Below are 27,421 nucleotides of genomic sequence, written 5' to 3'. Positions count from 1 at the left end.
GAAGTTGTGAACCTTAGAGAGGCTGAGGTTTTTTTAAACCTGTGGGATGCAGAATAGGGTCAAAAGCTTTCTGTGTTTGTGGTTTTGTGGGCCTGGTGGTCCCTGTTGAAGCTACCCAGTGACCTGATAGCATCAAAGCTGCCCTAGACAACAGAAACGACTGCAGCCTGGTGTCAGGAGGACTCCTACTCTCGATACCAAACCAGCAGCCAGGGAATGTGGGCCTCGGTCATAGTGTGGGTCAGTGTGTCACAGGGACCCAAGCTCTGAGCCTTGACAAGCCACTGTGGGTTTTCCTGTGCACCCACTGGGTTAGTTCTGGCACCACAGGGCTTCTGGGTTGCGCTTCCAAGTCATCCTTTTATATTTCCTAGATGCAGTGTGACTTGGTGCTTAACTTCAAGTAGGCAAACTTTTAAAAGCCAGCTCAGGTGATGGTTCTCGTTCTCACCTTTGCTTGTTACTTTGTTAGCCAGTGGACACCATGGTGTTTCCATCTGCCCATGCCCAGACTGGATCTTCCTGAGAAAGTTGAAAGTGAATGGCTACTACTGCAGCGATGGCCCCTGCCCTTCTCCCTTCCCTTCCGCCCCCCATGGACTGGATCCAGTCTGTTGCTGCTGCCCAAGTCCTGGGTTTAGTTCTTCCCCATCCTTACTCCCACACAGACTGAACTCCTCTCATCCATTCACCTGGACTCCACCAAGGCTGTGCGCCCCTGTGAGATGCTGAGTAGGCCCGGAGCCAGCTTTGGCCTCATTCCACTTCATTTTCCCCTCTCTTTGCTGGTCAAGTTTGTCGGCTCTCTGTGCCTCAGTTTCCTCTACCATAAAACAGAGATAATAACCATAGCCTCCGGGTGGCTTTAAGGGGGAGAATGGGACACAGAGAGTGCTAGGTTGGGAACAAATGTCCAGGGCCCTGCCATCCTGACTACTAGCAGTGCCCGATTGCACTGGAGACCTGTTTGCCCCTGGCTCTGTAGCTGCAGGAACCGAGGCTAGCTGCCCATGGGCCCCAGAGCTGTGGAGAGTGAGCCAAGAACTGACATCAATACTATTGATTTTTGCTTCCATTTTCAATTGTATTTGGAAAAATAGGAACACCATGGCAGGGAAAATTTTAAAACAACAAAGCATTACGTGGTATCAGTGTTCTGAAACTTTTTATTAATTATTATTATTATTATTATTATTTTGCTTTAGTCCCACCCAGCAGTGCTCAGAGTTCACTCTTGGAGGAACATATGGGGTGCCGGGGAATAAGCATGTTCCCTACCTTACTGTCTGTCCTGCCCTGGTTTTACTCATATTGAAGCTGTTCCTTGAACTGTTGGAGTTGCAAGTTGGACAAGTGCTTCTGTTTCTTCTATGCTTGCCCTGTCCGGTTAAGTACTGTGTCTGGCGTCTGAGGTGACTTAGCTTTCACTGTGTTGACCAGAAGAGAAGCTAACCCTGCTAAGAGCCCAGATGCCCAAGGAGGCATGGTGTCTGAGGAAGCCTTGGCTGATGGTGGACCCAGTCGTATGTCCAGGGCTCCACTGGCTCTGGAGAGCAGGAGGCTGGTCTGGGCCTGGGTTATGTGAGGGAAGCACAAGGGTTAGACCATGGTTGTCCCAAGCCAGCTCTCACAAGTCCTAAAGCTCCTGGTTTTTTAGCCTGGTGCCATGAGCCTGCCTGCAGCCTTTTCTCCCTCACACCTTCCCATGGGTCCTGTGCGGGTCGTCACAACTTCAACATGGCTGGTACGGGACTGCCATACTCTTCTCTGTCAGCCCTGAGCTTTGCACTTCACAGTATCTGCAAATTTGGGTCTCTGCTAGTAGCAATGCTGAAGGGCTGAGGTTGGGCCCAGGGAGCAGAGTTGAGGCGCCAGCTCCTTTGTATCTGAAGGGAGGAACTCTTGATGCAGGAAGATTTTGGGAGAGCACTAGATGCAGGAAGGCCCAGCAGGAAGCAGTAGGGCTCTTTGCCCACTCCTTACACCACAGAGCACAGAGAAGGACTTGCTGTCTTTAAACTCTGCCTCTTAGGGCCAGAGTACTGAGCAATTTGCTTTTTACATGCAGGCCAGTTTTGTTTCCTGTTATTCCATATGCCTCCTGAAGCCACCAGGTGGGATCCTTGCACGCAGAGCCAGGAGTAAATTCTCAATTGTTGGGTGTCTGAATTCTGAATTGCTGCCCCCCACTATCACCCACCCAAAAGAATAAAATTAGCCTTTTAGGTATTTCTGCTTTTGAGTTTGGGAAGTTGGCCTATTTTGGAGTTTTACGTTTAAAAGTTGAAATCCTCTTTCTCTAAATCTTACCCTAGGAAAGATTTGAATGCCTACTGTACCTGATGTGATATCTCCCTGTGTTTCATTTTCATTAGGCAGAAAAATGTTCAGTTGAGCCATTGGCAAGAGTAGTAAAATGGTTAGAAGAGTTGTCTTGGTTGAGCCTGACTTTCTTACTAGTAGGCATCCTGTCTGCTGTGGTTCAGATCTCTAACTTGTCAGCATTTTTAGTGCCTTATGTAGGGGTTTCTGGATAGGGGCGTTTATGGGGGGGGGGCCGGTTCAGGAGCCCTAGGGCCGCTTCCAGTGAATCTCTGCCTGGCTTATATTAACATGTATTAGATTGTATTAGTGGGCATATATTAGATTTTTTTTCTTTTAATTCAAAAGCTTTGCTTTGCAATGCCTCGAAAGCATTTTGGATTTTTCTTACGAAAATTCACCTACTATACATATTTAAGCTCTAGAGTAAGAAAAATATGAGTTCTTAAACTGGTAAGTTGTAGGGAGTATTTAAATAAAGTGGACATTAGTCTTTAATTACAAACTGAATACTCAGGAATTATAGAAATGATCAAATAATTAGTTTGCTTTAACAATTACAGAGTATAAAAACTTGACTCAATTCCTTTGGATTAAAATATTTTGACTATTTGTCACTTGATTAAAAGTAGAAGAACCTTCTAACCATGACTCAGAGTTGCAGGAAATGTCAGAGCTTTTTATACAGGGAGATTGGCATTGTGGCACAGAGGGTGCTCTGGCTTTAGCTCTGAGTGGACAGTGAGTCCCGGCCCATCATCTTGGTGTCTTGAACCAGTGAGTTGACATCTGCACTCTGGGGTGTATTTGTGTCTTTGGGTCTATAAAAGAGACTCTCAGGTGGGGATATGTCCGAGGATCAGAGCACACACGTTGTGTTGGCGCTCTGGGTCCTGGCATGTAGCATGGCGAGGCTGCTATAGACAATATCTGATTGTGTCAGAAAATACCGGCAATCACTGTAGGGTAGGAGCATATCTGATGCAAAGCGGGTTGGTTAGTAAGTGCCTGTGAAAATGTCCTCACTCCGCTCCTCCAGCCCGGGCAGCTGATCTGGGGAGTCTGCAAAAAGACACATTTGACTCAGTCTCTTTTAAGTTCAAGGCCTTTCTTTATTGGAAAACAGATCTGAGCGAAACTTCCAGTATTGTTTCAAGAGCATGACTTAATTTACTTTAGGACTTGGGGGAAAAAAGGGTGAGTTAGTGTGGAGAAATTCTAAAAAATAGACTTTTTGATATCTTTTCACACCTGTTAGAATATTTGTTGTTTAAAAAAAAAATGAGATGGGGCCGGAGAGGTGGTGCTAGAGGTAAGGTGTCTGCCTTGCAAGCGCTAGCGTAGGACGGACCTAGGTTCGATCCCCTGGCATCCCATATGGTCCCCTCAAGCCAGGAGTGATTTCTGAGCACATAGCCAGGAGTAACCCCTGAGCGTCAAACGGGTGTGGCCCAAAAGCCAAAAAAAAAAAAAAAAAAGAGAGATAGCAAGGGTGGATGAGGATGTGGAGGCAGAGAACCTCTGCTTGTGGTTGGTGGGGGTGTACATTGGAGCAACCATGGTGGAAAATCATCTAGAAGTTTCTCAGAGCAGGTTGTCATTTGATTCAACAATTCTACTTCTTAGTCTACCTGGAGAAAATGAAAATATTCCCCAAAGAAACACATGTGCAGCCCAGTAGTCACTGCAGCCATACTTGCAGTAGCCAAACCCAAAAACACCAGGGACCATTGACAGCTGAGTGAATGGGGGTGGAGGGTGGTGGGGATATGAATCATTATTCAGCCATTGAAAAAATCGTGTCATTTGCAGTAACATGGACAGACCTTGAGGGCATTATGCTGTAAGTAACTTTGGAATCTTAAAAACAACGATAACTGAACTCGGAGACTGAGAACAGATTGGTGGTTGCTGGGGTGAGGGTAGTATAGAACAAATGAGTAAAGTAATCAAAAGGGGTAACTTTCTAGCTGTAAAATAAGCCATGAGGATGCGAAAGCATAGAACGTGACCACGGTTAATAAAAATGGATTGTGTATTTGAAAAATGCTAAGAGTGTAGCTTGACTTTTAAAGTTCTCATAATAAAACAACTCTGTAACTCTGTATGGTTGCAGGGTGACATGGTGACTAGATTTACTGGGTGGTCTGAGCCTCAACAGATATACCAAATCCTGCTTATGTGAAACTATATTAATGCTTGTCAGTGAATATCTAAGAGTCTTTTGTAGGAAAAAACTTATGGAAGAAAAAAGTTGGATCACTATCTACCTTTGTTAAGTTGATTTGTTGAAATTTTGTGAAATTTAATTTCCTTTTTGGTTCAGCTACTGCTGGACTTGAAAGAGCTTCAGCTCCTTGCTGACTTGACAAATTCTGTATATAATAGGAACTTGATTTCAATAGTTCAGTATTTTCTCATTCTTCTAGGTTTTTAGCTATGTGAATTTATGCTTTTTGCTAGTAAAATTGTTCTGTGGTATGCGGAAAATTTCCTCTAGTTTGTTGCTATCTTTATATTAATTCCTAAAGAAATTAGTGACTAGTCTTAAATTTTTTTTTTTTTTAAATTTTGGGCCTTACCTGGCAGTGTTCAGGGATAACTCCTGGCTCTGCACTCTGGAATTACTCCTGGTGGTGCTGGGGGACCATATGGGGTGCAGGGGATTGAACTTGGATCAGCTGCAGGCAAGGCAAACACCCTACTATCGTTAGGGCCCTTAGTATATGGTTTTATATACTATGTAAAATAACAAAAATGCACATTGTATTGATAATTTGGAGGGCTTAGTTGTGCCTCCTTTGGTGTTGGGAGAACACAACTTGCCCAGAATTAAAACGCTAACGCAATTCCTGCTGCTGACCTACATTCCCCAACCTCACACTCTTTGAAAATGGAAGAAACACTTGATTTCTTCCAGAGAAAGAGAGAGAGGATCTGGACTTTCCTTTGTTTGAAATCCCACTGAACTAAAGGTAGGATGCCCCTATAACTTTCTGTGTGATGGATACAATTTGATTCCTGAACCACTAACACTTGTGGATAACGGATACTTAAAATGTTAAAATGTGGCTCAAAAACGAACTTGAGAATCTTCAATGTTTTTGCTAAAATGTATTGCTGTTGGTTTACCCCACTGTATACATTTGGGGGATACATCTATGTCTGAGCCTTGGTAACCTCTCACCACTACCATTTTGGCCAATGGCCAGTGGCTACAGGACTTGGGACAGGAACCTCAGATCATTCATCATCATTTGCTTTAAGATTTTGTGACTGAAGAACAGAGTTTTTTTGAAGAAACCACCTTTTTCTTTGTTTTGTTTTGTCTTTTGGGTCACACCCGGCAGTGCTCAGGGGTTACTCCTAGCTCTATGCTCAGAAATTGCTCCTGGCAGACTTGGGGGATCATATGGGATGCCGGGATTCGAACCAATGACCTTATACATCAGGGGTCTCAAACTTGTGGCCTGCAGGCTGTTTGCGGCCCTCCGTACAACATTTTGTGGCCCTGCCCTAGAGTAATCTTGTTTTGTTTTAGTTTTTGGGTCACCCCCCCCCCCCAATGTTCAAGGCTTGCTACTGACTTTGCACTCAAGGATCACCCCGACTTTGCCTCCTGCGGCCCCCAGGTAAATTGAGTTTGAGACTCCTGTTCTACATGAAAGGCAAACGCCTTACCTCCATGCTATCTCTCTGGCCCCAAAAAACCATCTCTTAAGCATGAAAACCACTGGGGCCGGAGCAGTGGTGCAAGCGGTAAGGCGTCTGTCTGCCTTGCCAACACTAGCCTAGGACGAACCAGCGGTTCCATTACCGGTTTCCCAAATGGTCCCCCAAGCCGGGGGTGATTTCTGAGCACATAGACAGAAGTAACCCCTGAGCATCGCTGGGTATGGCTCAAAAAACCAACAACAACAACAACAAAAGATGAAAAACACTACAGAAATACTATGGCTTCAGATTCCAGATGATTCCATTCTTTAGGCTTGTGGTGTTTATGCTGGAAGGATAGTGGGAGCACTCACTGTAGGCTTTCTGCTTATGGGGGTCCTGGGTGGAGGGCAGGATTTCTCTGAGGGGTTCAGGTATACTGGCAGGGGTTAATGACTGGAGCGCATGAGATCTGCATTGCCAGCCCATCTGCCTTTGGTGTTACCCAGCACTGAGCTCTGAGGAGGAGCGAGGCTGCTGTGGGATGTGGAGACACCTCAGCCCCGCCACTGTGTCTCTAGTGCATTGACATCCTCTGGGTTCTGGTCAGGTGCTTGTGTGAGGATAGTAGAGTGGCAGACCCAGGTCAGTTCTGTGGTGAAAGGAGCATGCACTTGAGGCTCGGGTGGTCTGCGGGGCTTTGAGAGGAAGGGTGCAGGTCCCTGTGTGTGGAGTCAAGTCATGCTGTTACATGGCAGACCTGTTGCCCCGTGTAGGATTTGCACACTGCCGACTTTTAGAAGCCTGTCTTGCAGGGAGGGATGGAGAGATGAGGGATGGAGAGAACCACCATTCCCTTCTTCAGAAGGCTAGGTCAGAACTGAACTCATGCTGACCCCCTTTCCCCTGAGAAGTAGTGTGTGACCTAGAGTCCATTTTCTACCTAGAGTAGAAAATAGGTGCAGAGAGTAGGTTTACAGGTCAAATGTTCATTGATAATACATCATAAATAAATTTATTTGAAAACGTTTAAAAGTTGCCATATAGGGAGGCCAGAGAGATAGTACGGTGGGTAGGATGTTTGCCTTACACCCCGCTCACCCGGGTTCACTCCCAGCACTTATATGGTCCCCAGCCCTTCAGGAGTGATCCCTGAGGACAGAGCCAGGAGTAAGCCTTGAGCACCTTCTAGATGTTAAACCCCTCCTCCCAGTGAAACAAAAAAACTGCCTTATGCTGTTAGACCCACAGTTAAAAAGCTTGGGTTTAGGTCCCTTTGTGAGCTGTACTTTTCATCTGAGTTCATGTCTGCAGGAAGAGTGGACACCTGCGGTCTCTTCCCTCCTCTATTGGGGGAGGAAGGGACCCCAGGGCAACCAGAATCAGAGCTGATGTTCTTACAAACTCTGTGGGAATGGAAGTTCCTGTAAAGTCCGCAGCCACACCAGTTAGGTCCCTTGTACCACTGGGAAGCAGTCTCAGACGCAGAACTGGGGTTGCCCCTGAACACTACTGATGGTGAAAAGGAAAAAACCCAAACCCTCAAACTGGTAACAGGGCTCAGACTTCCAAGTGCTTCAGAGGAGCATTTGAGAGCCCCTGCCCCCTTAAGAAAGCCGGTGTGAGCTCTGCCTCTGGCATCTGGCCTTGTTGCCGCCTCTTGGGAGCTCCCTGGGCCTGTCCCACAGTCTGCTTCACACCAGTGGGAATACTCAGGCCAGAGGGCAGGCTTGGGTTTAAAAAGCTTTTGCCCTTCTTTAAAAGTTTTAGGCCACACCTGGAGGCTTTCAGGTTTTACTCCTAGCTCTGAGCTCAAAAATTGCTCCTGGCAGGCTTGGGAGACCATATGGGATGCTGGGAATTGAACCCAGGTCTGTCCCAGGTTGGCAGTGTGCAAGGCAAATGCCCAACCACTAAGCTATCTATCTCTCCAGGCCCTAAAAAATATTTTTTATGGGTTTTCTGGAGATGTTCAGGAATCACTCCTGGCGGTGCTCAGGGATTACACATAGTGCCATGGATCAAACTTGGTTTGACTGTGTGTGAGGCGAGTGCCCTCCCTGTGGTACTACAGAACTAAAACTTTTTTATTTCTTTTTTTTTGTTTTGTTTTGTTTTTGTTTTTTTGGGCCACACCCGGTGGTGCTCAGGGGTTACTCCTGGCTGTCTGCTCAGAAATAGCTCCTGGCAGGCTCGGGGGACCATATGGGACACCGGGATTCAAACCAACCACCTTTGGTTCTGGATCGGCTGCTTGCAAGGCAAATGCCATTGTGCTATCTCTCCGGGCCCTTATTTAGTTTATTTTGAGTCCTCCCAGCTGTACGGGGAGCCGTGAGTGCCATATCAGGAGCACATACTAGGTTAGACCCAGAGCCCGTGAATGCCAAGCACAGGCTCCCGCTCTTGGTGCTATCTCCCTGGCCCAGAGCCATTTTATCTTTGGATGGCACCTCTCAGTGAATTCCTACTTGATGCTAGTAGTGCCTTGCTCTGGGTCAAGGGTTTTGCAACAGGAAATAACCAAAACTCCACTTCTTGCTGTTTAGCAGATTCTCCAAACCACACTTAGATAATATGTTTTGGAAGTGATTTATTTTTAAAGGAGGTTTTTTTGTTTTTTGTTTTTGTTTCAATAAGAAGAATAACTTGTTTTCAAGCACTCAAAAGAATGTAAAGAAGGGCCAGAGCAGGTAGGGCATTTGCCTTGCACTTAGTCAACCTGGGACCGACCTGGATTTGATCCCCAGTATCCCATATAGTCCCCTAAACCTGCCAGTAGTGATTTCTGAGCGTAGAGCCAGTCCACTTCAGAAATCTGGGCTTTCTGTAGAGTCTCCTATGACATGCTAGTATGTATCACCTTAACTCCCAAAAATGTTCCAAGTACCATTTCTTCTTCCTATCCTGACTATTTAATGACTCAAATTTACCTTTGGTCTGAAGAATCTGGCACATGTGCTGTGCCAGGGTCCATGGGGCCTGAGCATGTCACCCACATCTCCCCTCCTGAGTTGTAGCCTTTCCTTATTTCACACTGGGTATATATTGTGGCTCCCTCCACACTGGAGGAGCCAGTTTGTCTCTTGAACATGTCTCTGTCTCTCTCTGTGTCTCTCTCTCTCTGTCTCTGTCTCTCTCTCCCAGAATTTCTAAAATCTGCTTTTACTTCAAGAAATAAAAAAGGAATCTACAGGGGCCAGAGGGATAGCATGGAGGTAAGGCGTTTGCCTTTCATGCAGAAGGTCATCGGTTCTAATCCCGGCGTCCCATATGGTCCCCCATGCAATTTCTGAGCATGGAGCCAGGAGTAATCCCTGAGCACTGCCGGGTGTGATCCCCCCAAAAACAAAACAAAAAAAGATAGAAAAAAGGAATTTACTGTACAAAAATTATGACTGTTCTTCTGAAGGACTTTTTGGACTTCAGTTATGGGCAGTCTCTAGATTAGCTAAATTAAGTTTTTGAGGGGGTTTGGGCCACACCCAGTGACGCTCGGGTTATTCCTGACTATGCGCTCAGAAATCGCTTCTGGCTTGGGGACCAGTGAAACTGGCCTGGACTCTGCAAGTTTGGCTCCAGGTTTGAGCCCTGGGACTATGAGATCCCAACTATGGAGTTAGGGTACCCTGGGCGTTTGCCAGTGTGATCTCTAATCCCAAGAAATGAAAAAACTATTTTCTTCCAACACTTAACGTGTTCAAAAACTAGAACAGGGGGCCGGGCGGTGGCGCTGGAGGTAAGGTGCCCGCCTTACCTGCGCTAGCCTAGGAGACGGACCGCGGTTCGATCCCCCGGCGTCCCATATGGTCCCCCAAGCCAGGAGCGACTTCTGAGCGCATAGCCAGGAGTAACCCCTGAGCGTTACCGGGTGTGGCCCAAAAACCAAAAAAAAAAAAAAAACTAGAACAAAGTTCTCTCTCCATGCCAGCCAGCAGGTAGTCTCCAGGTGCTTTCCTTCTATCAGACTACCTTTCTTCCAGCAGATATGTTGGCTCTTGGCTCCCTTAAGCCCTTTGCTGCTGTGTTCTTGCTGAAGATGGCAGGTGACACTCATTGTGGGTCCCAATATGAGTTTGTCCTCATGGTTGCTGGAACTCCACTCATGCCATATGTCAGATCAGTTTAATTTGCTCCCAATGATGGCGTGATTTCCTGTTACACTCCCAAACTGGGATTGGATGAATGGCCCAGCCTGCAACATTTTCCGAAGATGGCACTGTCAGAGATGGTACATGTTTGAATGTTGAGCACAGTGGCCTCCTAAAACTTCCATTTGTGTGTCTTAGCCAGAGACAGGACAGTCCCAGAAGGGTGCAGGGAGAGAGACACAGCCCAGTCAGGAGGGAAAGAGCAAGGACTGTGGAACAATGTAACTGAGCAAGAGATGCCCTTGGTGAAGATGATTCACTTTGCTGCTGTTTCATAGGGTGTGAGGGTTCTTCCGACCTTCAAACTGGATGCTCTTGGGGAGGCAGCTTTACTCTTTTCTCTTCGCTTCCTTTATTCTTTCCCCCCACAGTTGTGTCGCTGACTCCTGTGCCAGGATAGACAGACACTGCACAGACAGACAGGACCTCTGCACTCTTAGCAGAGCCTCGCTTGGCCCTGAATCTGGGCTCTGTAATGTCACTGGGGCTGGACTGGCCCAAAGAGCATGAGGTATGATGTTGCCCACATCAGCCCTCAGGCCTGCACAGAGGTGAAAATCACCTCTCTGGGTTTGGGGAAAAGTGTTTTGGGTGGCTGACTTGGTTTTTCAGCCATAGGTTTGGAAACATTTTTTATTTTTATTCTTCATATATTTTATTTGTTGGATTTTGGATTTTGGGCCACACCTGGCGGTACTCAGGGATTGAACCTGCGTCCATCCTGGGTCAGTCGTGTGCAAGGCAAATGCCCTATTGCTCTGCTACTCCAGCCCCTGGAAACTTTTTTTTTAGGTAAAAAAACAGTGTTTGGTTATTCCTGGCTGGGCAGACTGATCTGGTTCTTTATCCGGCATTTGATTCTGTAAAATAAAAAACTTTTTTGGGGGCCAGTACAGTGGCGTGGGGTGGTAAGGCATCTGCCTTGCTGGAGCTAGCCTAGGATGGACCATGGTGTCCTATATGGTCCCCAAAGCCAGGAGTGATTTCTGAGCACATAGCCAGGAGTAACCCCTGAGCGTCACTGGGTATGGCCCAAAAAACCAAAACCAAAACCAAAAAAAAACCCCACACTTTTTCTCAGTACATCCAATGATTTACTTGTACATAAAAGTAAAATACGGTTTCTGCTATGGCCTGCCCTCCCTGGTTTGGTCAGTGTCCGGCTGTGATCTGCATAGGGACTGTCCCCACCCCAGACAGCCTGTTTTTTTCAGAGCAGCATAACATTGGGCCATGCTCCAGGTTGGTGGGCGAGAAGGCCTAGAATGGAGAGAATCGGGGAGCTGCGTGTGCTGGAGGGACCGGCCGTGTTTGCTCTTTGCTGTGTGCCAGGCTGAAGCTTCTGGAAAGCTGCATCAGCTCGGATCTTGTTCAGCTTCAGCTTTTGTCCTTGTGATTCCCCCCAGTGACCTGGCAGAGAGAAAAGAAGGGACCTGTGAAGACTTGGGAGGGGGGCACTCAGGCTTCAGGACTTCCGATGGTTGAGATTGGTGTTGCCCAACCCTGAGTGTTGGGACATTGGTGTGGAGAAAGTGTTGCTGCTTTGTTGCAATATCCTGCCTGTCCTTGGGGAAGTGAGAGAAAGGGGGTGGGCACCTCTGTGCCTTTCATGAACTCCAAGCAACACCTCACACACCTTGTGCATCTTGTGTACGGTAGTGCATGGGGACAGTAAATCCATCAATGTTCTAGCACCCGGACAGCTGTGAGATGTGTTGGGACTGAAACAGGATAAGGATAAAAATGACCAAGGTGTGCAAAATGTGGTTCACCTAGAAAAACCAACCAACCATCAAGAGCCCAAGAATGTGAAAGTTGTGTGTGGCAGGGTGTGGGATTGCTCAGGGCTGGGCTCTGCTTTGGGGAGTCCAGTCTTCTGCTGCCAAGCACTGAGCTGGGAGTAGCCCTCAGTATTACTGGGTCCCCCCTACTCCCTCCTTGCTGTGGCATTTGGGTAGTCGGTGAGACGCTCAGAGAAAGGGGTTTGTGTGGCAGAGAGGGTGCTTATCTTGCTCGTGACCCACCTGAGCTGGCCCCTCAGCACCTGGAATGAGTGTTTCTCCAAGCACGAAGCCCTGAGCACTGCTTTCCATCTCATTTCCTTTCCTTGGGCCTGGCCCTGCCTATTGACCAGCTAGTCTCCTGCAGTGGCTCCCCTGGATGAAATTTTTTTTATCTGAGCATATCCTGGGGGCCTTCTGGGGGCCAGGCCTCCCTGAGAAATGCTGCTCTAGACAGTAGTCTCTGTCTGATGCTGCAGCGGCTGCATAGTCTACTCCAGGGCAAGGCTGGATTGGAACTCCATGCTCACTTGGGGCTCTTCTTCAGGTCCTGCCAAGTCTTCTCCAAGCCCTGCCCCTCCTGCTGGTCTTTCCTCCTGGGAAAGGGGTGGGATAGGGTGTGTGGACACATCCTTGTCTTTACCTGGGCCTTTTAACTCTTCGTTTCCTCCCTGGGTTGATAGGAAGGGAACCCCATCTCAGTGTAAGGCTTCCTTACAAGAAATGGGGACAAAGGACAAATGTCTGAAAGGTAGCAGAACACCAGTTTCGTCAGCGAGGGGTGTTTTTAGGTGGTTGTACATGCTTTTGTGTCTGTAGGTGTTCCCAAGTCTTCAGATTGAGGACAATGCATTTGCAAGGAGTCCATGGAAGGGTTGAGTAAAACAGCTGCAGGGGCTGGTTGACCTTTAAGCAGGCCTCTTCAAGCATCTACTGTGTCCAGGATTGCTTCCAGGGGGCTGGAATCGTCAGGGTTATGGGCTTTGAACTCAGTTCAACATCTCCTTAATGGTTGGTTTGTTCTCTTCAAAACTCTTTTTTTTTTTTTTTTGGCCCACATCTGGTGGTGCTCAGAGGGCCTATTTCGGACTCTATGCTCAGGGATCACTCCTGGCTGGGCTCCAGGGTTACCAAAGAAGTGCCAGGGACTGAACCAGGTTGGCTATATGCAAGACAAGCACACTCTCTGCTGTACTATATCACTCTGGCCCCTCTTCAACTCTTTAAGAGTTGTGCAAGTTTGAGGGACCTTTGTAAAGAAGTACACTGGAATCCCAATCTGAATCTAGGAGAGTGGGTGCCATAGAGAATTCCCAGGACAGCTGGCAGTATTTGGGTAAGGAGATCAGGATATAAATGATTGTCAGTGTTTCCTAAGTCTAGTAAATGTGTCATAATTGGAGACACTTAAGTACCTGGAGGAAAGGCTCAGGCTGGTCTGCAACTGCCAAGGTTCTGCCGGATCTCTGTATGGGGGACGGGAGGGAGGAGAAAGAAAACATTCGTAAGTCATACCCTACTTTTTGGGTAAGGTGTAGGAAGGAATGGGCTTAGGTCAGTGGTGGTCCCAGGCAGCTGCTTGTCAAGGGGAACTAATCAGTTTTGCAGGGACCTTAAAACCTCATAAGGGGGGGCCGGGCGGTGGCGCTAAAGGTAAGGTGCCTGCCTTGCCTGTGCTAGCCTAGGACGGACCGAGGTTCGATCCCCTGGTGTCCCATATGGTCCCCCAAGCCAGGAGCAACTTCTGAGCACATAGCCAGGAGTAACCCCTGAGCGTTACCGGATGTGGCCCAAAAACCAAAAAAAAAAAAACAAAAAAAAACCTCATAAGGGGGTTTGGAGATAGTATAGCAATAGGACGTTTGCCTTGCATGCAGCCAACCCAAGATGGTGATTCTATTTCCCATTTGATCCCCTGAGCCTGCCAGGGGCAGTTTCTGAGCCCAGAGCCAGGAGTAACCCCTGAGTGTCCTTGGGTGTGACCCAAAATCAAAAACAAACAAATAAAAAACCTCAGTAAGGGCCTGAAGGTGTTTTACTCTGATGGCTAAGTCAGGAATTTAGATCCTATGGTTCCCACTGTATACGCAGGAGTAGCCCACAATTATGGCTATTGCCTTAGCCTGGCCCTCTCTCTACAGACATTTTTGTAGTCCTAGTGCTGGGGTGCAGTTGCATTGGTTATGATTGGGTTTTCTCTCATAGTGTAGCCTGCTTAGAGAGGTGTCGGAGGTCCCCAAACCATACCCAGTTGTCTCTAGCTGAATTTACTGCCTGGGTAGAGCAAATATCTGGAGGGGCTACTCAGGGGTTATTCCTGGCTCTTCACTCAGAAATCGCTCCTGGCAGGCTTGGGGACTATATGGGATGTTGGGAATCAAACCCAGGTTCGTCCTGGGTTGCCTGTGTGCAAATCAAACACCCTACCACTGTCTGTGCTATCACTCTGGCTGGAGGGACTACTTTACTTTAATTTTTTGTTGTTGTTGTTTTGTTTTTGGGTCACACCCGGCAGCACTCAGGGGTTACTTCTGGCTCTACACTCAGAAATCACTCACTCCTGACAGGCTCGGGGACCATATGGGATGTCAGGATTCAAACCACCGTCCTTCTGCATGCAAGGCAAACACCCTATCCATGCTATCTCTCTGGCTCCCTGGAGGGACTACTTTATTATTTTTTTTATTTTTATTTTTGGTTTTGGGGTCACACCTGGCAGTACTCAGGGGTTACTCCAGGCTCTGCACTCAGAAATCACTCCTGGCAGGCTCGGGGGACCATATGGGATGCCGGGATTCGAACTACCGTCCTTCTGCATGCAAGGCAAGCACCCTTCCTCCATGCTATCTCTTCAGCCCCTGGAGGGACTACTTTAAACAGTAACTTGAATGGAAGGTTCCAAGTGGGTAATAGTATGAGGAGGGGCGGCGTTTGAATAAGGGGTGGTAGAAGTTAGAGTACAATTGGAAGTAATTTTCTGTTTGCTTAAAGGTAGTTGGGGTAGGATGTGCCCCCTGATTTTTTCTTTTAAGGATCTTTTGGCCAAATAAATTTGGAAATCTTTGGTTTTGGTGATAACAAGTGCATTTTTTTCACTTGACTGAGAAACCTTTGTGCAGGGAGGTTCTGGGGCACGAAGTCATGTTTGCATGTTTTGATCCAGTTATCCCTAGGGTACGTATGACTGACGGATGAGAGAAAGGTACCTTCCTCTTCCGAACCTTCTTCACATTCAGGGAGGAAATAGCCCTGCCTGTTATAGCCAACTAGCCTTTTATTTCCACACTGAGAGTATGTGACCTGAAGAAGACAGAAAAGTGATGTGATGGTGACTGAGCCGGACAGTGAGAACCATGGAGGGTGCCTGCCTGGCATATGCGCGATCTGATTTTCAGACCTGGCACCCCGTATTGTGTCTTGAGTGATCCTTGATCTCAGAGCCTGAAGTAACTCCTGAGCACTGTCAGGTTTGGCCCCCATACTAGGAAGGAAGCAAGGGGAAGAAGAGGAGGAAGAATGATGGTGCTTGGCTTTTCCAGGGACCCACTGGCATAGGGGAAGCCTTACTTGCTGCCAGCACAGGGTGGGCAATAGTGGTCAGGGTCTGCTTCACTCAGAAGAGCTCAGAGGTGGGAAGAAGAGGGACTGCCAGTGAAAAAAGCCCCACACATCTCAGCCAGCTGCTCTCTCGCTCTGTAGTTTAGAATGCTCCTGCCTTGATCTTGTGAGGCTGTGCTTTGAGGGGGTCACCTCCAGAGCTGCCCTGGGTATTAGCACGCACATGGCTGCGTCCTCTCTGCCCCCCACCCCCCCACTCGCATCCTCTGGTTCTAACCTGGCTTTGTTTTGCATATACTTATATGTGTTTTTTACAGAGCATACATTTTCCTACACTCTTTTTTTTGGGGGCGGGGAGGGGGAGAGGTCACACCGGGCAGGGCTCAGGGGTTACTCCTGACTTACACTCAGAAATTGCTCCTGGCAGGCTCGGGAGACCCTATGGCATGCCAGGATTTGAACCTCTGTCCTTCTCCATGCAAGGCAAACACCTTACCTCCATGCTATCTCTCACCCCCCCCTTTTTTTTTTTGGTTTTTGGGTCACACTTGGCAGCACTCAGGGATTCCTCCTGTCTCTGTACTCAGAAATCACTCCTGGCAGGCTCGGGGGACCATATGGGATGCCGGGATTCGAACCACCAACCTTCTGCATGCAAGGCAAAGCCTTACCTCCATGCTATCTCTCTCTGGCCCTCTCTTATGGACTTCATCATTTTATAGGTCAGAACCTATGCATATTACACAGCATTTTTGTAAGCCTTTCTATTGAATAACAGTAATAGCTAATACTGAACATTTACCATGGGCACTGTTCTAAATGTCATATGTCATCATAATACGTCTTATTTATGTTGTAGTATTGGGGCTTCATCCGGCAGTGCTCAGGACTGTATGTGGTACCCAGAAGCTGCTCTCAGGCCCCGTATTGATTCGTTTTAGTCCTCACAACAGTCCTGAGGTGTGGCAGCTTTCTCCCTGGTTTCAAGAGGAGACTGAGTCTGAGAAAGTGCTCGGTTTCTGCGGTTACTGGCTAGTGAATGGAGCCAGTGGCCGAGCCACCTCCCAGGCCGATAGCGCTTGTCCCTAGTGCCAGACACTGTGGTCAGACATGAGTCTGATCGTGGGACTTAGTGGCCTCGGGTATTGTTTAGACTTTTCTTTTTCTTCTCATACCTAGGATGCTCAGGGCTACCCCTGGCGTGCTGGTCCTGGTTTTCTCCCAGCTTGCCCGGGGACCAAGGTTCCAACTACAACTTGTAGTGCCTGGGCACTATCCCTTTGAGCAGTTTGCACTTTGCTTAGTTTTGGTCTTTTGCATTTTTTCTCATTCTTTGGTGGGAGGAGGTGGCAAACTGGTGCTCCCAAGTACTACTCCAGCACAGCATGGTACCTGGTACTCAGGGGCTGCTCCAGGTGCTGTTGAGGGAATTTGTTGTCTGGGATTGAATTTTGGCCACCTTCACATAAAACCTGTACTCTAGTTGGGGAGAACTATCTCCCAGACCCTGTTCTCATTTTGTCCTTACAGTGAACACTAGTGAATGGATTTGTGCTTTATGTTGTTCTCGTGTGTATACTAGGCAGGCTAATGTGGTTAGAGGATGCTCAGTGAGGAAATGGACCACCTATTAGAGCTCCTTTCCTTTGAATGGGACTTGAAAAAAATTGCTTGATTTTCATATTTGTTTACCAGAGAAAATGATTATTTTCCTGTCTTACCTTCCATGTCAGTTTTCTGCTCAAGTGATGTTTCTCTTCTGCTTGTAAGTTTGCATATTTCTCCTCAGGATCATCTTTGATTCTTTTCATGAGATAATAAAAATTTTCAAACCCCTGTTTTCTTTTCGCTCTTTTTAGTATCTGAATATCACTTTCTACAGCTTTGAGAAGTATCATTTCAGTTAGGACGAGTTTCATGTTGTTTTTAATAATTTACTTTGTAAATATGTAATCACTTAAGACCAGCTTTACTTTTGTATCCCTAAATTACTTTTCATCTAACCTGATGCCTAATGAATTTTTTATAATACAACATTGGGGGGGGGATTTCTGGCAGTGCTCACGGATTACTCCTGGCTTTGCATGTAGGGATCACTTCTGGCAGGGCTCAAGAGACCATATGGGATGCCAAAGATCAAACTCAGGTCTGCCACGTGCAAGGCAAGCACCTACCTGCTATACTATCACTCTGGCCCCTGTATACATAAGGTTTGTTTTGTTTTGGGACCATACATGATGATACTCAGGGGTCACTGCTGGCTCTGCACTCAGGAATCATTTTTGGTAGGCTTGGGGGACTGACTATATGGGATGCTGGGGATCAAACTTGGGTTAGCCGTTTTCAAGGCAAGTACTCTATCTACTATTCTATCGCTCTAGCCCCTAAACATATGACATTCTTAAAGCATTTTTATGTCATAATTCTGTAATTTTTATGTGTTTGGGGCCCATACCTAGCAGTACTCAGGTACTCCCGTAATTGCTGAGACATTGCTCATGAGCAATACCAGGCTCAAACCCGGGTCTCCTGCACATAGCTCATGTATTCCAGTCCAGTTCTGTGGATTTTTTTTTAACTCCCTATCATTTGTATATCTGCCTTTTTTAAAAAATTTTTACTTTATTGAAACCATTGTGATTTACAAAGTTCCTCACAGTTGGGTTCCAGACATACAATGAATTAGAGCCAATCTCACCACCAGTGTCAACCTCCCTCCAACATGTTCCCAGAGTATATCCCAACCACAACCCTTTGCGCCCCAGCCTGCCAGTATAACAGGCCCATTTACAGTTTAGATTGTTAGAGTTTGGGTCTCTTAATTGCATTGTTGTTGACTTTGGCTTGGATATTTAGTTCATTTTGTTTTATATCTCCACCAATGGGCCTGATACCATTTGGCCCGTGGCCCTTTCCTTTCATATTTGTGTTTCTTCTCCTCCACTCAGTTTCTTTCCTTCTCTTCACTATACTTGGGGGCCAAAGATAGCTGCAATTTTAAAGTATTGTTTTAGAGTAAAGGAAAAATCTAGAACAGGGGTCTCAAACTCGCGGCCCACGGGCCGTTTGCGGCCCTCCGTACAACATTTTGTGGCCCAAGGCCGGCCTTCAAATATCGCAGTATTCGCGATTATTCGTTTACTGAATAATCGCAATAAAAATCGCATTAAACATTCGCATACCCCAAGCAGTTTCGTTAGGGGTATGCAAATGTTTAATGCAATTTTTTGCGATATTTTTTCTTACTAATGCTATTTTTTATTGCGAATATTTGGTAAGCGAAATTCCTTATGCGGCCCTGCCTCACCCCGACTTTGCCTCCTGCGGCCCCCAGGTAAATTGAGTTTGAGACCCCGGTCTAGAAGGCTAATTTTTGTCTTAATTTCTGTTTAAATTTTCCTTCTTTAGGCCTTGAAAATTACTCTTTTTATTTTGCCAAGTGTACTTTGGAGTTATTCTGACCTGGGTCCTCACGACCATGCTTCGTGTCCCTTTAGGTTAACATTGCCTTAACATGTTAGTGGTTTAGAGCGCTTTTATGGGTGCTTAGTTTCTCATTTCCTTTTCTGTTTCATTCCTAGATTTTGGATCATTGTTTGACTTGGAAAATGATCTTCCCGATGAGCTGATCCCCAATGGAGGAGAATTAAGCCTTATAAACAGTGCAAACCTTGTTCCAGATGCTGCTTCCAAACATAAACAACTGTCAGAGCTTCTGCGTGGAGGCAGTAGCTCAAGTATCAACCCCGGAATAGGAAATGTGAGCGCCAGCAGCCCTGTGCAGCAAGGCCTGGGCGGCCAGGCACCAGGGCAACCAAACAGTGCGAACATGGCAGGCCTGGGGGCCATGGGCAAGAGTCCTCTGAACCAGGGAGATGCTTCGGCCCCCAGCTTGCCCAAACAGGCAGCCAGCACGTCTGGGCCTACGCCCCCTGCTTCCCAAGCACTGAATCCGCAAGCACAAAAGCAGGTGGGGCTGGTGACCAGCAGCCCCGCCACGTCACAGACGGGCCCTGGCATCTGCATGAACGCTAACTTTAACCAGGCCCACCCTGGCCTCCTCAACAGTAATTCCGGCCATAGTTTGATGAACCAGGCCCCGCAAGGGCAGGCGCAAGTCATGAATGGATCCCTTGGGGCTGCTGGCCGAGGGCGGGGGGCCAGCATGCCATATCCGGCCCCAGCCATGCAAGGGGCCACGGGCAGTGTCCTGGCTGAAACGCTGACGCAGGTGTCACCGCAGATAGCTGGTCATGGACTGAACACGGCGCAAGCGGGAGGTATGACTAAGGTAAGTCCGCATTGGGTCTGTGAGTGCTTTGTGTTAATTGGGGCAGAGAGGAGGCTTTTCTTCCTCCTTGTTTTCTTGGAAGACACAGATTTGGAATCTGGAGTCCTACAATAAGGAGGACTTGAAAAATAGGAATTCCCAGAAACCATGGAGAAGTGGCCAGTATACGGGGACCAGAGTGGATGCCTTTAGCTTCCGTGCCCATTTGCAGCCTCAGAAAAGGCCATGTGATGGTGGAGAGGCAGCCCCTGCCGCAATTCCTCTTTCCAGTCCTCTGGAGAATCTGATCTTGGTTGCTTTAGCTTGGCTGCACCGGCCCAGCTAAGGGAGTGTCTCATCAGTCTCCACTTGTCTACCTGGTCGGAGTTAGTTGGGACAGTACTGGGCCCTTGGGTCTCTGAGAAAACTCAGGGCAGTCACCATGATAGTGGGCCTAAAGGTGGGGCATCCATGGGACCTAGTCAGGCTAGAAGAGCAGCTAGCTTAGGCACCTCCAGAGCAAGGGTACAACTGTGGTGGGAGCTGGTGTGTAATATGGGTGCTGGACTTGGCAAAGAGAGGGTGAGTGCCATGGTAGGTAGGACGTAACTGACTAGGACAGGAGAAGGGGGGTCTCACCTTGTGCTATCTCTCACGTGGACATTTGCCATTGCAAATTCCAGAACAGATAAGTCTGAATTGTTCCTTGGGTTTGATTTCTCTTCAATAAAGTAAAAGAGAAAGTGGAAAAGAGAGTATTCTACAAGGTTAAGCTAATTATTGGATGATAGCTTCAAAATCCTATGTGAAAGGAGAGGATTTTTTTATAATTATACTTTTTATTAAGGAGAGGATTTATTTGTTTATTTTTGAGGGGGAGGGGCACATGTAGTGGTGCTCAGGTGTTACCCCTGGCTCTGCACTCAAAGATCATTCCTGGTGGTGCTCAGTCATGCCCATGTCCAACCTGGATTGGCTATCCCCTGGTTAGCCATATGTAAAGTAAACATCCTACCAGCTGTGCTATTGCTCTTGCTCAAAGAAGATTTTTGTTTGTTTTGTTTCTGGGCTACATCCAGTGGTACTCCTGGCTTTGTGCTCAGAAATCACTCCTAGCAGGCTTGAGGGACCATATGAGATGCTATAGTTCGGTTCGACCTTATGTTAGGCAAACACCCTATCCACTGTACTATTGCTTCGGCCCCAGGAGAGGTTATTTTTTTTGGAGGGGGGGTCACATCCGGTGGCGCTCAGGTCACTCCTGGCAGGCTTGGGGAACCATATGTGATGCCGGGATTTGAACCACTGTCCTTCCTGGTTCAGCTGCGTGTAAGGCAAATGCCCTACTACTGTGCTATCTCTCCTGCCCACAAGAGAATTTTTTTTTCCTCTTTGGTTTTTGCTGGTCACACCCAGCAGCGCTCAGGGGTTACTCCTGGCTCTACACTCAGAAATCACTCCTGGCAGGCTCAGGGGACCATATGGGACGAACCACCGTCCTTCTGCATGCAAGGCAAACGCCCTCCAAATTATCTCTCAGACTCCAGGAGAGGATTTTTTTTTAAAACCAAAACTTGGAAGCAGGAGCGAAGTATTGTTAACATTAAAGTTACAAGTCTCCCTTTAGAAACAGCAACAGCTGCAGATGTGGCCTTCAGTTCTGGTTGTCCCTGACAGTCGAAAGGTTCTGGTTGTGCATGTGCTTTAGGAGGACAGAGGCGAGGCAGGTTTTCTGTGGCATGAGGTTTCTGCATAGATTCATGTGTTTCCTTTCTAGCTCACTCAGAAATCCACTCCAGTTACAAAGAACAGTTTTAATTCATGTCCAAGTATACGTAGGCAAGCCTTCTCAAACTTTCTGTTCAAAAGACTGCTGAGTAATTTCACACATTATTGAAGGCCTTATTGAGAGGTAGTACAGGGGTTAAGGCGCTTGCTTTGCATACACTAGCCCTGATTCACTCCTGGCCCCACATAGGGTATCCTGAGCACCCAGGAGTAATCCCTGAGCACAGAGCCAGAAATAAGCCCTCAGGACTGTGTGGCCCAAGCACCCCTCCCCCCCAAAAATGTTTTGGGGCAACTTAAGGAAGTTTCTTTAAAATGTTTGAAATTTTATCTAAACATTTGCCACATTAGATATAAAAAAATAAGACTTAAAACACAAGTTCAAGTTCCATTTGCCTCAGTGTTCCTGAATTTATTTGTCCTACTGCCCCTATTCAGAAGAGGAGAAAAAAAAATACTTATTGCCTCTCTGGAAATCTCCTTTCTGTAGTCAGCCAGAAAAGCCTCCCCCCCCCCCAACTGTACCCTCAGGCTTCTACTGCCCCTTCCTTCCTTCATACCAGTGCCCAAAGGGCAGTATTGTTCACTTATGGAAGGATAGTAGGTGATATCAGACTTCGGGATCTCTGGGAAATTGACTACTCTGGTGAGAAAATAGTGGAAAAGGTGAAAAGGTTGCCTGGTAGTTGATGAAAATAGTTTGGGGCTTGGTCATTGTCTATGAGCTGTTGATAGCATAATTCCCTGAAAGGTGGATTTGGGGTGAGGAAGAGAGGGCAAAAGGCTGGAGTACATGTTTGGTAGTTGGGAGGCTTGTGTTTGAGCCTTGGCATCACGGTCCCTGGCAACTCTGGGAGCAACCTCCAAGCTTGGAGCTAGGAATACCGCACTAGCACCAATTGCATGTGACTCCAAATGGGGCGTGGGGGAAAGACTAAAGACTGGCCTGTTTTTCTAAATATAATGCCATTCTCACATGTAAATAAACGGGCAATTTCAGGCCATCAAATGTTCGTTCCACATCCACATAACCAGAGGTTCCATAGAACAGAACATTTTTAGGTTTTGGGCCACACTTGACTGTGCTCACAGCTTATTCCTGGCTCTGTGCTCAGGGACCATGCCAGGAGGCTCCGGGGACCATTGGGGTGTGCTGGCAATTGAATCCGGGTTGACTTTGTGCAAGGCGAGTGCCTATTGTAACTTGTTTTACAGATTGCATTGATTGATTGATTAATTAATTAATGGTTTTGGGGCCACACCTGGAGATGCTCAGGTGCTACTCATGGCTTTGTACTCAAGGATCACTCCTGGTGGGCTTGGGAACCATAGGGAATGCTGGGGATCAAACCCAGGTGGGCCATGTGCAAGACAAATGCCCTTCCCACTGTGCTATACATACTATTGCTCTGCCTTGATTGTTTTTAAAACATGGATAATTGCTGTTATAGTCAATGGATGTGGCTCTTTATGAAATCTCCTGTGTGGGCTGTGGCCCTGGAATGTTTTCCTACAGTCAGGAACACGCGTGCCTCTCTCCCTTCATCCTGAAGCCTTTCCTTTGCACAGTGCTGTCTGGGGAATGGTATGTCCTTGCACATCCCATGTGTCCCTGGTATTTGAAAAGGTATTGGTATTTGAATGGGGTGAAGGCGAGGATCGATCGATCAAAAGAGTGTCACCCTTCATTTAAAGCCATTCTCTAACAAACAGCAGTGCCAGATGAGCTTTTTTTTTTTTTATTATTAAGTTTTGGGCCACACCCCATGACGTTCAAGGGTTACTCCTGGCTATGCGCTCAGAAATTGCTTCTGGCTTGGGGAAATGGGATGCTGGGGGATTGAACAGTGGTCCATCTTAGGCTCGAGTGGGCAAGGCAAATGCCTTACCACGTACACCACTGTTCTGGCCCCCAGACGTACACCACTGTTCTGGCCCCCAGATGAGCTTTTTAAAATGCACCCAGGGGAAGAAATCTTTATTGGTTTTATTTATTTGTTGTGCCAGGGATGGAACCCACATTCTCCTCAGATGCAAGTTTTACCACTGAGTCACATTCCCAGCTCTCTTGATTTTTCTTTTAAAATTATACAGGGCCTGAGCAATAGCATGGCAGGTAGGGCACTTGCCTTGCACATGGCCCACCCAGGACCAACCTGGATTCAATCCCCAGCATCCCCTGTGGTCCTCTGAGCCCATCAGTAGTGATTCTCAAGTGCAGAGCCAGGAGTATCCCCTGAGGCACCGCCAGGTGTGGCCCCAAAACCAGAAAATAATATAAAAAATAAACAAGTAAGATGATTATGAAGAACGTGCCTGTGCAGTACAGTTCTCATAGAAATCAGCAGCCCTGGTGTGTGCTTCCTAGGAGGGGTGCTTGGGGGAGGGCAGGCTGGGCCGCACTTCGCTGTGGTCAGGACTAGTGCTCCAGGAACCATGAGTGATGCTGAGAGGATTTCGTACATTAGGTTATTTAGGTATTTTTCTGATAGAATAATTTTGATTTGTAGGTTGCTTGTATACCTGAATATCTGATAGATTATTTTTGTCTTGTTTTGGACCATAACTGACTGGTGCTCAAGGGTTACTCCTGGCTCCTGAGCTCAGGGATCACTCCTGGTGGGGCTCAATGGACCATATGAGGTGCCATGGATTGAACCTGGGTCATCTGTGTACGAGGCTAGTGCCCTACCCATCGTATTATTTTTGTTGGTTTGTTTGTTTTTGTTTTGGGGCCACACCCGTTGATGCTCAGGGGTTACTCCTGGCTATGCGCTCAGAAATTGCGCCAGGCTTGGGGGGACCAAGCCAAAAACCAAAAAAAAAAAAAAAAAAAAAAAAAAAAAGATTCGTTGAATTCTTTCATAAATGAAAGTTCATTACTCCTTTTCTTAATGAAACTGTTTTCTATTTTATTTAATTATTTTAATTTAATATAGGTCTCCCTATATGCAAGACAAGTTCTCTGCTATTAAGCAGCATCTCTTGCTCATTTTATTTCGCCAGGAACATGGCCACAAAAATTTACAGTATGGGGCCCAGAGAGATAGCACAGCGGCGTTTGCCTTGCAAACAGCCGATCCAGGACCAGAGGTGGTTGGTTCGAATCCCGGTGTCCCATATGGTCCCCCGTGCCTGCCAGGAGCTATTTCTGAGCAGACAGCCAGGAATATCCCCTGAGCACCGCCGGGTGTGACCCAAAAAAAAAAATTTACAGTATGACAGTTTTTATTTTTTACCAAATGGGTGTTTTTTTTTGGGGGGGGGAGACACATTCAATGGTGCTCAGGGTTTACTCCTTGTTCTGCACTCAGAAATCACTTCTGTCAGGCTGTAGGGAGGGAGGCATGATATGGGATGCTGGGTTGTTAACCTGGGTCAGTCCCTAGTCAGCAGAGTACAAGGCAAAACGCCCAACCTCTGTGCTATCTATCGCTTGGGTCCACGTCCACCAAATGAGAGTTTTACTTTTTCTTTTTCTTTTTTTTTTTTCTTTTTTTTTTGGTTTTTGGGCCACACCTGGCTGTGCTCAGGGGTGACTCCTGGCTGTCTGCTCAGAAATAGCTCCTGGCAGGCACGGGGGACCATATGGGACACCGGGATTCGAACCAACCACCTCTGGTCCTGGATCGGCTGTTTGCAAGGCAAACGCCGCTGTGCTATATCTCCGGGCCTGAGTTTTACTTTTTCTTTAAACAAGCTTGTTCCTTTTTCCCTTTACAACTTTGATGACATATAAATCTTGATTTTTTTTTTTTTTTTTGGTTTTTGGGCTACACCTGGTATGGTCTACGGTTAGTCCTGGCTTTGCCCTCAGATGATGTTCCTGGCAGGCTCGGGGAACCATTTGGGATGTCGGGGATTGAACCCAGGTCTGCCCTTTGCAAGGCAAATATCCTACCCACTGTGCTATCTCTCTGGCCCGGGAATGTATTTTTCTATTCCAAAGTTATTAATTGCTTGCCTGTATTTTATTATTTTAGTTTTCAGGACTGTGATAACTCCTTAATACTGGCGAGATACAGAGATAATTTTCCACATCATTGATATCCCAAACCATTTCAATAAATACTTTTTTTTTTGGTTTTTGGGCCACACCCGGTAATGCTCAGGGGTTACTCCTGGCTATGTGCTCAGAAGTTACTCCTGGCTTGGGGGACCATATGGGACGCGGGGGGATGGACAAGGCTAGCGCAGGCAAGGCAGGCACCTTACCTCTAGCGCCACTGCCCGGCCCCTCAATAAATACATTTGAGTTGGCAGTGGTGATCCAGTTTCCCCCACCCTCCAGCTGATGTGCAAATGCTATTTTTGGTCTTTTCAGTTTTTTTGTTTTGTTTTGGTTTGGTTTTTCGGGCCACACCCATTTGATGTTCAGGAGTTACTCCTGGCTAAGCGCTCAGAAATCGCCCTGGCTTGGGTGGACCATATGGGACGCCGGGGGATCGAACCACGGTCCTTCCTTAGCTAGCGCTTGCAAGGCAGACACCTTACCTCTAGCGCCACCTCGCCGGCCCCTATTTATTGAGTTTTTAAGAATCCAACGTTTGGGTTTATGCTTTTGTTTCTTTGATCTTTGCTTTTTATCTTCTTAGCTTTTTAATGATCCTGGGATGTGGGGATCTCCCAGCATGGGTCAGGGGCCCTGGATATCACTCAGGGTGATTCTGTGCCAAGTGGGTCAACAGTGCTCAGGCCCTGAGATATAATGCTCTGTCCTTCGTGCTGGGGGCCACTGGAGCTGCACTTGCCTGCAGAGGGTAGGGAGGCTGGTGTTCAGAGTGCTAGTTGGACCTGCCGTGCTGGGGATTGAATTTGGGGCCCTGAGCATGTAGGTGTTCAGCCTTTTGAGCCCTGGCTCTGGTTTGTCCTTTTCTTTAGCTGAATAATAAATTCTCATTTCTGTTTAATTCCTAAAGTTGTATCACTGTCATTACTGTGGAAACAATAGAATTTTTTTGTGTTAGCATTATGTTCTGTAATCTTGTTAAACTCCTTTGTTCGCTTTTTGGTTCTTGGGCCTCACCTGGCAGTACTCAGGTCTTACTCTTGGCTCTTCACTCCAGAATTACTCCTAAACATGGACTTAGAGAGGTAGTTTACCTTGCACACAGCTACTCTGGGTTTCCCTGCATCTCATATGGTGGAGGTGTCTATGTCTCATCACAGGTCAGTGTCAACCTGCTTAGTCATTAGTCTAGATTAGGGCCTCTCTTTGCTTCCTTCATAGGCCTGACTTAGGATCATAGATGCTCTTAGTAAACTCAGAACTTACTAAGGTTCTGATGTGAGGGAGTGTTGTAAATCAGCCCTTCCCATCTTTGGGGGAGGGGGCTGGAAGACTGGGCTCTGTTCCCTTTCTCTTTCTTCTCCTTCCCTCCCTTCTCCTCCCTTCCTCTCCCCTTTCTTTTCCTCCCTTCCCCTCTCTCCTCCAGTTTTGGGCAGACTTTGCCTTGTTATCTGCCTGTGTCTTACTCCAAAATCTGATTTTTCCTACTGTACCACTTTGTAGTAGAACAGGATTCAGAATACATGATGGGGAAACACATAATGGTCATGGCTCAGTTTCCCCTCATCTACAGAAATGCAAAGAATGAAAAGTTGAAGAGTAAGTCTTCAAAGTACTTTCCATCCTACAAAAGAATTTTCTGTTTGCCTCTTTTTAAAACAGTGTCTACACTGGGAGTCTTACTGGGCTGTTTCTCAGTCTTTTAATTTTAATTTAATTTTAATTTATCTTTATTTTAAAATTTTTGAAACCATTGTGATCTACCAAGTTCTTTCTAGTTGTATTTCAGTTATACAATGAATCAGGGCCGTTCCCACCACCAGTGCCAACCTCCGTCCACTAGTGATCCCTGAGTGCATCCTAGACCACCAGCCTTTGCAGCATGGCC

At 47.0% G+C, this 27,421-nt stretch overlaps 1 protein-coding gene across 1 annotated transcript in view; it reads left to right on the top strand.

Moving 5' to 3' along the window:
- CREBBP (CREB binding protein) overlaps positions 1 to 27,421 on the top strand; it is an 89,941-nt gene that overhangs the window by 4,526 nt on the left and 57,994 nt on the right. Inside the window, exon 2 of the mRNA XM_049768430.1 lies at positions 19,048 to 19,757. Within this exon, the coding sequence (XP_049624387.1) occupies positions 19,048 to 19,757 (710 nt within the window). The remainder of the gene's footprint in view (positions 1 to 19,047; positions 19,758 to 27,421) is intronic.

Source organism: Suncus etruscus, chromosome 2, assembly GCF_024139225.1.
Source record: "Suncus etruscus isolate mSunEtr1 chromosome 2, mSunEtr1.pri.cur, whole genome shotgun sequence".
Classification (NCBI taxonomy): domain Eukaryota; kingdom Metazoa; phylum Chordata; class Mammalia; order Eulipotyphla; family Soricidae; genus Suncus; species Suncus etruscus.
This window is presented reverse-complemented; position numbering and strand designations above follow the sequence as displayed.